This window comes from Cicer arietinum, chromosome 5, assembly GCF_000331145.2.
Source record: "Cicer arietinum cultivar CDC Frontier isolate Library 1 chromosome 5, Cicar.CDCFrontier_v2.0, whole genome shotgun sequence".
Classification (NCBI taxonomy): Eukaryota; Viridiplantae; Streptophyta; class Magnoliopsida; order Fabales; family Fabaceae; genus Cicer; species Cicer arietinum.
This window is the reverse complement of record NC_021164.2, coordinates 19,407,180-19,420,968: the sequence shown is the minus strand read 5'-3', so window position 1 is coordinate 19,420,968 and position 13,789 is coordinate 19,407,180. Positions and strand designations below refer to the sequence as shown.

At 30.4% G+C, this 13,789-nt stretch overlaps 1 protein-coding gene across 2 annotated transcripts in view; it reads left to right on the top strand.

The window, feature by feature from the left end:
- Window positions 1-4,912, top strand: part of LOC101505642 (crossover junction endonuclease MUS81) — a 14,188-nt gene extending 9,276 nt beyond the window's left edge. For both annotated transcript variants that reach the window (XM_004513312.4, XM_073369189.1), the window contains 4 exons: window positions 2,708-2,787; window positions 3,476-3,707; window positions 3,999-4,085; window positions 4,585-4,912. In XM_004513312.4, the coding sequence (XP_004513369.1) occupies window positions 2,708-2,787; window positions 3,476-3,707; window positions 3,999-4,085; window positions 4,585-4,692 (507 nt within the window). In that variant the 3' untranslated portion in view covers window positions 4,693-4,912. The remainder of the gene's footprint in view (window positions 1-2,707; window positions 2,788-3,475; window positions 3,708-3,998; window positions 4,086-4,584) is intronic.
- The last annotated feature ends 8,877 nt before the right edge of the window (window positions 4,913-13,789 follow it).

Here is a 13,789-nt window from a genome sequence, read left to right as displayed (position 1 = left end):
GGGAGTTAGAGGAGTTATTGCAGCAATTTCAGGAGGTATTTCAAAATCCTCAAGGGCTACCACCCTCTAGAAGGCATGACCATGCCATCCACTTGAAGGAAGGAGCGGAGATACCCAATGTGAGGCCTTATAAATGTCCTTATTACCAAAAGAATGAGGTAGAGAAATTGGTAACTGAGATGTTAGAGGTTGGGGTGATTAGACCGAGTATAAGTCCCTATTCTAGTCCTATATTGCTGGTGAAAAAGAAGGATGGTGGATGGAGGTTCTGTGTAGATTACAGAGCTCTGAATAAAATCACCATTCCTAATAAATTCCCAATTCCAATCATTGAGGAATTGTTGGATGAATTGGGAGGAGCTATGATATTTTCTAAGTTGGACCTCAAATCGGGGTACCATCAAATTAGAATGAGAACAGAAGATGTGGAGAAAACTGCTTTTAGAACTCATGAAGGACATTATGAGTTTCTAGTCATGCCTTTTGGGTTAACTAATGCCCCTTCTACCTTCCAAGCCTTAATGAATGAAATTCTAAAGCCGTACTTGAGGAAATTCATGTTGGTCTTCTTTGATGACATATTAGTGTACAGTGCTGACATGAGTTCACATGTACAGCATCTGCATACAGCTTTGAGTGTGCTAAAACAGAATGGATTGAAGGCAAATTTCAAGAAGTGTACATTTGGACAAACTAGCCTGGAATATTTAGGACACATCATTTCAGCTGGGGGAGTGACTGCTGATTGTTCTAAAATAGAAGATATGAAGTCTTGGCCTCAACCCGCTAATATCAAGAGTCTAAGAGGATTTCTAGGGCTGACGGGATATTACAGAAGATTTGTCCAAAACTATGGGAAGAAAGCTAAGCCACTCACAGATTTACTCAAGAAAGATGCATTTGTGTGGACAGTAGAAGCTACTGCTGCTTTTGAGGAATTAAAATCTGCTATGATGGATTTGCCTATGTTAGCTATTCCTGATTTTAATAAAGAATTTGTGGTGGAGACTGATGCATCTAGCAAAGGCCTAGGAGCTGTATTAATGCAAGGGGGAAAACCTTTAGCTCATTTCTTTGCTTTAGGCCACCCTTACTCAGCCATGGAAGTAGCTACTGTTTTTGTGAAGGAAGTAGTGAAATTACATGGGTTTCCTACTACTATTGTATCAGACAGAGATCCTTTATTCATGAGCCAATTTTGGAGAGAATTGTTCAAATTGGCTGGCACTCAACTAAAAATGAGTACTTCTTACCATCCACAATCAGATGGTCAGACTGAAGTTACTAACAGGTGCTTAGAGACGTATCTCAGGTGTTTTGTGGGTCCTAAGCCTAAGAAATGGTTGGATTGGCTGCACTGGGCATAATTTTGGTTTAATTCAAACTACAATATGTCGGCTGGTATGACTCCTTTTCGTGCTTTATATGGGAGGGACCCTCCTATTTTGTTAAAGGCAGGGGCTATACCTTCTAAAATTGAGGATATCAATCAAATGTTGTTACAAAGAGATGTTATTTTGGACGAATTGAAAGCTAATTTGTCCAAGGCTCAGAATCAGATGAAACAATATGCTGATCAGCATAGACGAATGGTGGAATTTGAGGTGGATGATTGGGTATATCTTAAATTACAGCCTTACAAGTTTAAGTCATTAGCTAATAGGCCTTATGCTAAACTAGCACCAAGATACTATGGGCCTTATCAGGTGGTGAGTAAAGTGGGACCTGTTGCTTATAAGTTGGCTTTACCTGACTATGCTAAAATTTACCCAGTATTTCATGTTTCATTGTTGAAAAAAGCTATCAAACCAAACCAGAAACCTCAATCACTACCACCTATGTTGAATGAAGAATTTGAACTTGAAGTATCACCAGAAGATATTCTGAATAGTAGAGAGGATAAACAGGGTCACTTGGAAGTGTTAGTTAAGTGGAAAGATCTACCCAACCATGAGAACAGTTGGGAATTGGCAGCTGATATTCAAGACCAATTTCCAGACTTTCAACTTGAGGACAAGTTAATTCTTTTAGGGGGGGGTATTGATAGGAATATTATTAGAAATGTATATAAGAGGGGAAATAGGAAGGTTTGGATGAAGCCTTCCTAATTGTAACACATGTCTAATAAGCTTGGCTTAGGCAGTTAGGAGTTTGTTAGGCAGTTAAGAGTTTGTTAGGCAGTTAGGAGTTTGTTCTATAAAAGGAAAGTAAGTGAGAATGAGAGAGTTAGTTGGGAGTTAGTTGTAACCACTGGTTGAGGAACCAGGACCAGATCGAGGGATCTATTGTATCATCTTCTATATTCATTCAATTCAATAAAGTGAGAGTTACTATTCCTAACAGAATCATATTGGTTCTGGTTAGGTATTGTTCATTGATTCAATTCAGCTTAGTCATAAATACCAGTGGTTCTATCAGATGTTGAGGAATCTTATCACCATTACTCAAAAAACACAACAGCATAAACTAAAATTGAATAGTCTCATTCACTTTGCGCATGAACTAGAGCATTATGTTGTGATCCAAAATTCAAATTCAATGTCACTGGTGGTTATGAATATGGCACATTTTCTATAATGAACTTGCACATTTTTTTTTGATAAAAATGTTTTTCTTTTATTTCTCTTGCTCAGTTATAAACTTTAAAGCACACTTTACTGATGTAGCTTCTCTGATCCCCATTTCTAAATTAATTTGAACTTTGTAGAGGTGTGGACTGAGGAAGCTGATATATCTCGTTGAAGGTGATCCAAATTCTTCTGAAGCTGCTGAAAGCATAAAAACTGCGTAAGGATATTTCTTCCTTAAATTCATGAATTTGGTTTTCATTAGGGGGCTGGGGGACCAGATTCAGCTCCATGGATTTCATTCTATGAAATTTCGCCATATATATATATATATATATATATATAACAGCTGTACACTGTTCTGGGTACTTAAGATTGGCTACTTCTGTGTGGTATATTGTGCATTTGTTTCTTGGAGTTTGATAATTGAAAGTATAATTTCTTTCTTGCTTTTAATTAGAGCGGTGAGCAATATTTATTAATGAAATTTCTTGTAACATCTTGTTTGTTTATTTGGTGTAGTAGTGGACAGAGTTCTTATGTTTTGTTATCATACTTTCTTGCATTAGGATTCTGTACCAGTGAGATGAATATGGGACTATGGGTTACTAATTTTTGCTTGAGTTAAGCTTCCTTTTGGCTGAATTTAAAACTGTTGCTGTGTTTGTCAAAGACATAATTGTTATTTAACAAAATTCAATCTACGTACATTTTCTAGGGGATATAAGAGGTTGGCTTGGTGGCTGGGGTTGAAGAGTTAGGGAGTGGAGTGATAAGGAGGTCATGGGTTCGATTTCCATCCTCAAGAAAATACTAACATTTGCCATTGCAAAAAAAATAATGTATGTACATTTTCTGGTTAAGTCAAAGTTATGCTAAATTTAAGTTTTTTTTTGGGCCTTGTGCAGCTGTTTTACAACAGAGATTTTGGAGGGATTTGACGTACAGAGAACAAGTGGTTTAGGTGATACTCTTAAGAAGTATGGTCATCTTACCCAAGCAATTGCTCAATATTACAAGTCGGGATTTTTTGAAGACAAATGCCCTTCAACTTGTCCTCCTTTTGATGAATTTATTAGAAGATGTCAAGACCTTGAAAAAATGACAGTTAGTGATGTATTTGCCATCCAGCTTATGCAGGTGCCAACAATTTTGAAATTAGTTTCTTGTAGTTCTTTTAATTTGTTTAGCTGAATTGAATCAGTTGACCTTGAGTATTCTTTTAATTTGCATCACATTTACACAACCTTCTAGTATAATTTAGCTTCAAATGTTATTACATCATGCTTTTTGTCCTTAAGTCTATGTTTTGCATAAAGAGCTGCAATTTCTCGATAAATTGGATGAGTAATTCTGGTATCGAACTATTTCATCCTATAAATTGATTAAATGCCTTTTGATTTAGACTTATTTTGAAACTCACAAATGCAGGTCCCACAGGTTACAGAAGAGATTGCCATGTCTGTGTTGGATTTGTATCCCACACTTCTGTCTCTTGCCCGTTCATATTCACTACTTGTGAGTCCTCATTCCTTTCTCCCAAGTTTATCAAGTCAACAAAAATTAGTTTTCTTAGAATAATACTCACCTCATTGTAAGTATCACGTTTGGAATATTTGTCGCAAATTATGTCATTTTAGAATACTAAGACATCATTTATTAACTTTTTCCACCAATAACCTCGTTTAGTTAAATAGTCTACCTAACGATTCCACAGCCACTCCTACTTTCAAGAACTGTAATTAGTATGGCAATTTTAAGGCTATGCACATATTTTACTATAGAAATCAACATAATCAATCATTTTCTTATGAAGTGTGCATAAACTAAATTGACACTTGTCATGAGACTGAGAGAGTATGATACATGAGAATCTTAGGAAATAGCACTAGTATTTGAGACCTAGTTTGAGGCTATGGGACACATTTAGATTGTTTTTAGATTCTTTATCATTAACTAACTTATGCTCCTTCTCCTCCCTCTAATTTTACCCACTCCAATTGTTTGATTTGATTAGGATGGCGATTCTCGTGCACAAGAGCAAATGCTTCAAAGACAAAGTAATAATGTCATCAATGCAGCTGCCAGTAGGAACATTTTCCAGCTTGTTTGGGGTAGCAGCTGACTTGCATTTCCCTCTCAAATGTGAGATTTTGGATGTGAATCCACTAAGCAAAGGTTAATACCATTTTTTTTTTACGTTAGTACGTTCTCTTTATTGTATGTGTATGTAAAATTATATTAATTTACATTGTAACGTTTTAGTTAAGCAGTCATCTGTATATTTTGTAAAAAAAAATCCTGTACAACACCAATCAAAGTATTTTTCCTATTGAGTAGGATGAGTTACATGAATCAAATGATAGAATCTCTTATCATAAGATTTGAGAATTAATATTTGGTGACATGCATATTGGCTACAAGCTTGTAACTTAGTGGAATCAATTCCTAATTTCAGAGTTTGTCTGAGTTTATTTTATTAAAATAATTTTCTGATACAAAAATAAAATAATTTTGAATTTTTTTAAATTATTTTTGGTGTATTTGCTGAAAAACAATCAGATTTTTTAAGAATTATATCTGATTATTTTAACAAGTAACAACTATTGGGTGGTTTTTTAAAAAAGATTTTTTGTTGTTTTTGAAAAAATAAATAATTTTTTGACACCTGTATGTTACTATTCATATAATGTTGAGTGATTAATAATGTGCAAATACTTGGTTAATTCAATTTATCATGTGGTTGATGAGTTATCAAACTGACACAATATGGTGAAATACAGAATGCACATATCTGATACCTTGTGCATCATTTTCTGGTTCTCCTCTATGACCCTTCTCCATTCATTATGTACTCTCTCTGGATATCCCAATATTAGTTCCATCTCTCTCACTCTAAGAATAAGATATACAAGAGCAGATGCGCTCTTTGAGGGAGAATGCACTCTTCAACTAGAATACCAGTTAATAAAAAAACCATTATTTATAGGTTTTCTATACAATGGGATAAAAGAGTTTTGACAAACTATTCCTTTTATCCCATTGTTGAGTTGTTGTATTGGTATTCAGTTGGTGCATGATCAATATTATCATGTGCATGATCAATATTATCATGTGCTTGTTAAGTTTTGGTGAATCCGTTTATTTTTATTCTATTATACTTCACTAGTTTTGATGAATAGGAAGGGTTTAGTGTTTGCTTAGGGAGAGCTGCGGGGGAGCAAATTGGGCGCAACACACTGCGGTATGGTAGAATTTAATATATTATTGAATATAAAATATATAATTTAAAAAGTAATGAAGTTTTTGTTTTAGGTAAATATATTTTTGTATAACTATATATTGGCTAATTTTGCTTTATTACAAAGGAAAAGTAAAATCTTGTTGACTAATACAATCCATGCAAAGTCTATTAAAATATGATACTACTAATATCTTGTTGACTAATAAAAGAGTTTTCTATATTAGTTTTTTTGAAATATTAATTTTTTAAAATTTGATGTACTTTTTTACATTTTCAATATTACAAATGAATCATGGAAACTATTTTTTGTAAAGAATTGGTTAACATCAGACTAATTAGGTGTACAGTTAAATAAAATAGTCTATTTCAATGAAAATGCAAACATAGATTCATAAAAATTCAAAAAGAGATGAATAGCCTTGATCATTCATTAGTTGGATGTGAGTGTATACCAAAGAATTCTTAGGATAAAGATTACACTCCTTCCTTATGTTTTAGTCAAACAATAGTTAATGTCGTCTTTATCAACGTTTGACATTACAATATGACTATGTATACAACAACTCGAAATGAATTGTTTAGTTTGGCAATACAAAATGAACAACTTCACGTGTCTCTCAAGATTTTCTTTATATACTTGAAGAGTTTATATATAATTTTGTAGAGAATAATTATTGTGTAGACACAATATTTGAACACATAAAAGAAAAAAAAAAGTAGAAAATAATAATTAAATAATGTTAAAAATAGTAGTTTGCTAAAAATAATATTTATAATAATATTTAAAATATTGTAACAATTATGCATATGCAAATATATAGCTGATAGGTGCAAATCCTTTTATCATTGTTTACTTCTATCATCATCAGTTTTAAGTGGCATATTTGTTGTAATCAAATTGGTTTTATATTTATAATTTTAATATTAACAAGTGTTTTATGAGAACAATATATTTGGCTTCACATTGTATAAAAAAAGATATGGTCAAATGTTTCTGAAGTCTAAAATAAGGTTTGATTCAAATTTATAATTGAAGAAAATCTTTGATCAAGTTGAAAAGAAGATATAGTTAAATGATTTTCAAAAAAAAATCTAAAATAAGATTTAATTCTGATTTATGATTGAAGAAGAAGAAGATCATCAAAAATCAAAGTTATTTTTAGAATTTGTAGAGAGAAACACTTGTTCAATTCAAAAATATTTTCTAATTATTTTTTTTAGAGTGTGAGAGTTATTATTATTAGCAGCTTTATTTGAAGCAATTACTCAAATTCAAAACCTTTGTAATCAAATTTGGTAGTGGGGTTTGTGTGTCTTTAACAATTTGTATCATATTTTTAATTTTAAAGATATTACGAGATTGAATTGATTAATTAATAATAATTTATGGAGTACTTATTATATTTCTATAGTTCAATTCCCAATTATTGAGAGAATTATAATTTTATGAACCAAATTAATAGTTTAATTTAATCACATGAAAAAAATAAATATTATCTTTTTTATATTTTACAATTTAAATTATAAATTTGATTTCTACAAATTTTATTTTCAAATTGAATAAGTTCTTTATTTGTCCTTGGTTATAAGACTTTTGTAAACTGTTCACAAATATTAAGAAAAATTGATTATATATTTAATGTGGATAATTTGTGTATGGCTATATACTCTCTGGACCTTATTTATAAGCAAAACTTTTCATGATTTCTTTATCACAAATATAAACAAAAGTCATCAAATTCAACTCTATTTAATATTTTTATTCTCAAAACATCGTTTAATTAATTCTTCCATTTTCTAAGATGAACGCATAGTTCCAAAGTAATGTGATAATTATTATAAGGTCTTACATGGCACTTTTTAAGGAACCATAAATGAAAGTTTTGCTTGTTAAACTATCAAAGAGATGAAAAATACAAGTATTAATTGATTTTTAATTAATTTTTTATATATTTGGTTCCTTAACAAATGCCTTCAAAAGACATGACAATTGTTAGCATTAACCTTATAATACCAAATGATATTTTAGTAATTATAACTAATTTATTAATATGTGTGAAACAAGAAAGTTTTGCTTATAAAAATGATTGAATAGAATAATTTTTTTTTGTTTAAAAAAAGTTTAGATAAATTAGATTCTAGTGCTTCGTGAGGGTGACGGATGTACTCAAGTCTCAAAGAGTATTGACAAATATATTTAAAGATTATCCACAAAGAGCTCTTCACATGGATAACGAAAGTGGAGTTTACAATCTTATGAAATATAAGTCAACTTTTTATTGACTCAATTAATGAAAGAGCTCCTCACATGGACAACGAAAGTAAAATTCACAACCTTATGAGAGACAATTTAATAATACTAATAAAGGAATTTTTATTTTGAAAAAATAACAAAACATATCTAAAATTTTACAAAAAGTCTTTATATATATATATATAGACTCAAAAAAGTCAAATATTTGTAGATAAACAAAGATGTCAAGTCTTATATTATGAAATAAATAAACATATTAAGAAATCTTAAGAAATAAACAAATGTGTCAAATAGATATTACAATTAGGGATTTAGGAGTATCATTTAAGTGTATGTTTGGTTTTGGTGTGAGATTTATAAAATCATACTGAATCATCGTGATTTTACAAAAACTATTGATTTTTGTAAAATCATTGCTACTCACCATGAATTTATCTATCAATACGAAACCAAACACAACACAATAGAACTATATTTGAATTTGTGGTATGAGATGGAATCAAATAAGTTTATGTTTCATTGTTTGAATTATTATAAAGAGAATGAAATTAAATGAAATATAATAGAATGCATTTCAACCTATTCCATCACTGACACTCACTTTTGTTCCCTCCCCGATTTGTGAATAACGAGATGTAATTCTCTTTTATATTCCATTCCATCATAAAATATCCAAACAATGGAGTGTATGTTTTATTCCACTCCGCTTTACTCTACTCAATTCTCTTCCTCTCCGCTCCATTCCACTTATTTTTAAATATCCAAACGTAGCCTTAAGTTTCAACGAGTTACCGTGTTTGGCATGCCCAAGTTACCAAACTACTTTTTTTTTTAAACAAATTTATCAAACTAATACTTTAAAAGAAATGCATGAACAACCACATTAATTTGCTATTCTCAAACGAAACGCGTCACACAATTACTATACTTTTTTATGTACTATAAAGTCAATAAATATTTAATTTATTTCACTTGTTTTAAAACTATGTGCAAATATACCCACAAAATTATAGTAATTGATGAAATGAATAGAATGAGAAATGAAGAAGATCATAACTCCTCTATATTATTCTACCTCTCTACAACTTAATTCCTCAAGTAAAATCATTATCTCATTATTCCATATTATAACATTGAAGTCACTCAAATAAAATCATCATCTCATCATAATATGCATAAAATCATCTAAGTAAAACTATTATCACTTTTGAAACACATTAATCACAACAAAACAATCATAAGATGATGCAATGATATGTGTGAACTTAGACTTTTCATACTCCTTCATCATTTGGTACAATTCTAACTCTGAAGTATTTGGTTAGGAGACTTGATACTATGCCACCACATAAGTGGATGTACAATTCAAATTGGTCTTGCCCTCATAGATTCCCTCAACTCAACCTGAGACACATATACGCGACGGTCGAGGTAAACATGTATTACATGGTAGCTCCCGACATTTGAAGGGATACCTCCAAGTCACTTAGAAATTCTCCAAGAGAATACCCCCAAAGTTTAACAATCTTGCCATTAGACTCAATAGCAGACCTCTCCGATTAGACTCATTCAATTGTACTTCCTCAAAATCACTAGGTTTGTCATGCGATACCTATATGATGCCAATATAATCTCCACGTCAAAAATTTCCAACATCTATTTTCTCCCTTCGTTGGCCAAGACTATGTCATTAAGAGCACTATCTTTAGCACAAGTTAGAATCACAACTATTTTATCAACTATGGGGTGACATCATCATAATATAGAGATATGAGTTTATGTCAATCATCAATCACCACCATCATCATATATTACTTGAAAATTGTGGTTAGTTATTCAGCATTCAGCAGATGGTTAATGAATTGTGGTACCTTGTTATATTTATTAACCAATCACTATACGCAAATAACTACATATTTGAATTGTGTTAAACATCCATATTATTATCGATTTTTATTGTCAAATTTGTGTCTCAAAATTTACATAACTAAATGTAACTATAAACTATTTCAAATTAAATTCTCATAGAGGAGCTTCATTTAGCAGAGGTATTTTTATTGGGATGACAACTGGGAGCATATGTCTACGCAATCCTCCAAAAGAAGCGTGCAGAGAAAGCCATTGGAATAAGTAGACCATTTGGTAATCAAACAAAGTTTTCGCTTAGATTTTCTTGTTATAACTACTGTAACTTGTCAATAACATATCACAAAAATAGTTGTTTGTTCAAATTTTAGTACACTACAGGGCTATAGCCACCAAAACTTTGCACTGTTATAGTGTTATAGTGTTGTTTTAACTACTATTTGATAATATTGAGAAAAACTATCATCAACTTTGCTTACACCACAAACATTTCCTTTTTGCAGCATCCTGGGCATCAAGTGGTTCACCCAACTCGGGTTACGTCCAGTCCTCACAACCGTGAGATTTTCCACTAAGTGTTTAAAATAAAGAACCTTCTTGGTTTTACAGCACCTAGCTCAGATCAATCTTGATATGTTACAAAGTTAAAATCTTTCCACCCAAAAAGGAGTTCAATCACGTCATCTATCAACCTTGGTAGGATTTCTTACAATCTACCCAAAAATACTAAACTCTTATAGTTTGAGTTTTACAATAATAATGAGTTTGTTTTGTTAGAATCTGAGGAGGCTCAACACTTGTTTGAGTTATGATTCTTTGATAGAGAAATACACGAGAATGATTTTAGGAATCAAATGGGAAAAATCAGAATTGATTCAATGTATGTGAATGAGAGAAATTCAAGTATGATTGAAATGAGTAATGAGTTGCTTAGTACTTGAAGCTCTAATTTTTTCTTGAGCATTGGCCTTCCTTTTATAGGATTTTAGGACATTTAATAATCGTCAGAAGAGTTGTTGATAGTGCTTTGTTAGTTTTGACCAAAACCAATATATATGAATAAAAATATTTCAGCATTTGAACACTTTGTGAAATCTATTTGACTGGACGTTTTTCTTCGTTCTTGATCAGATTTCTTGTGTTTATGATCCTTTATACATCAAATATATATGTTGATGATATTGCTTCGATATGGAGATTTGATTATGCCAAAACAGCTTGGAGAATAATGACAGTTTGCTGGAGAATGATGCTGAAAATTCTGGAGACGAATGATCATTCTGGTGACTGATCTGAACATTCTGTAGATTGATGTTATCATTCTGGAGATTGATGTTTAACATGTTGGAGAATGATGCTAGCATGCTGAAGATTAATGTTAACATGCTGGAGATTAATGTCAACATGTTGGAGAATGATCAAAATATTGTTAAGAATGTTCTTCGTTCTTGACATTCAAGCTGGAGAATGTTCAGATCTGTTTGGTTTTGCTAATTCGTGATCTTTTCTCTTTGTGATTCGATTAGTTTCTTTGAATCTGATCATCTCAGTTTGTTCCTTGTCAAATGCTGATGATATATATGTAAAATCCAGAGGCTAAAACTTCTTTTAACTAGTGGAGATTGACTGACTTTGGAGTTGTGATGATCATTCTTGAAACTGGAGAACATTCTCCGTTTTACAGATTTTGTTAAGAATGTTCTCCATTCTTGTTAGGTTAGTTTCTTGCCTTTTTATGCTGATTTCTTTACTTTGTTAAAATCCCATCTTTAAATTAATACGCTCAAAAGCACAAGTTAAATTAACATAACATTTAGAATCATAATTAACATTCTTAATTAACTTTTTGTTTATTTTCATCAAAACATTAAATTGAGATTTTGTCTCAACAAAAATAAGTTCAATGGTGGATTTTGTGTGAAAAGCCAAGGTTTTGTGCATTTTCGTTGCTAAATGAGAGATAATTTAAGATAATGTTTGAATGCGGGAGGGGGAGAGGTTGTGTTTTTCTTTTAGCGCTGTTGTCATCAATTTTTGTATTATAATTTTAATTGCAGATGAAGGGATGCAAATAACAAATGTACACAAGGGCATGAGTAAAAACATAAGGTCCAATACTGGGGAGTCTAATTTGTTTTTAGGCAGAAATGAGGGTACAATCAACAACTCGCATGTGTAGCTAACAAAGAAAAGCCCAATTTAATAACAATGATAACCCAAATAAATATGCAAAAGTAAAAATCGAATGTATTTCATCGACACTAGAGACTTTTTCTCCAAAATATTCATTTTAACATAATATTATTTTTCTTTAACATAAATAAATAAATATAATTTTAACCACCAAAATAAATATCTATAAAATCACCACATTATAGCCAACAGACATATAAAAAGAATTAATCATAATAGTTATCAACATATATCTTAAAACACTTTAAATATAAAATTAACTCAGTAAAATAGTATTTTAATTAATTAAATAGTCTTTTATAAAATTTGAGATGTTATAATTCTCTCATCGTTAAAGAAATTTCGTTGTTGAAATTTGTGGTGAACAAATTAATATCTATCTAACCATCCTCGAGATTCAAACTTAGTCTCCAATGATATAATAAACATTTTAAGACATTAACAACTCCTTTAAATATAATATGCCAACATGATAAGCTAATGTGACACAACAAAGTCCTATGACATGTGTGGTCCTCGAGGAAGTCTTAAGATTAAAAAAAAAAAATATCGGATATTTGTAGAGACCAATTATATATTTAAGCTTTTTTTACCTATAAATTCTTTTCACTATAAATAGTCTTATTCGAAACGCGTATATTTAAACTCGTATTTTTAACATTATTCTGATTTGTAATAAGATTTAAAATATATATAGATATAGCGTATATGGCGATAATTAATATTTATTGTGAGAAATTTGAACTATCAATAACAATTATTAGATTTAATGAACACATAAGATTAAATTACTCACTAAATATGTTATGTGATTGTATGTCCACATTATAGCCAACAGACAGATAAAAAGAATTAATCATAATAGTTATCAACATATATCTTAAAACACTTTAAATATAAAATTAACTCGGTAAAATAGTATTATAATTAATTAAATAGTCTTTTATAAAATTTGAGATGTTATAATTCTCTCATCGTTAAAGAAATTTCGTTGTTGAAATTTGTGGTGAACAAATTAATATCTATCTAACCATCCTCGAGATTCAAACTTAGTCTCCAATGATATAATAAACATTTTAAGACATTAACAACTCCTTTAAATATAATATGCCAACATGATAAGCTAATGTGACACAACAAAGTCCTATGACATGTGTGGTCCTCGAGGAAGTCTTAAGATTAAAAAAAAAAAATAGGATATTTGTAGAGACCAATTATATATTTAAGCTTTTTTTACCTATAAATTCTTTTCACTATAAATAGTCTTATTCGAAACGCGTATATTTAAACTCGTATTTTTAACATTATTCTGATTTGTAATAAGATTTAAAATATATATAGATATAGCGTATATGGCGATAATTAATATTTATTGTGAGAAATTTGAACTATCAATAACAATTATTAGATTTAATGAACACATAAGATTAAATTACTCACTAAATATGTTATGTGATTGTATGTCCACCTAATAATCATTAGATACTATATGCTACAATTTCTCTAAATTTATTTTATTTTCATTTTCGTAATGACTTGAATTAAAAACTCCTTATTTTTATATTTTTTTGACTCAAAGATTTTATTTTTATTAAACCTACGTTTTTATTGTTTACCAAAATAAAAATTATTCTTCAAATATCGTTTTGTGTTAATAAAAATTAA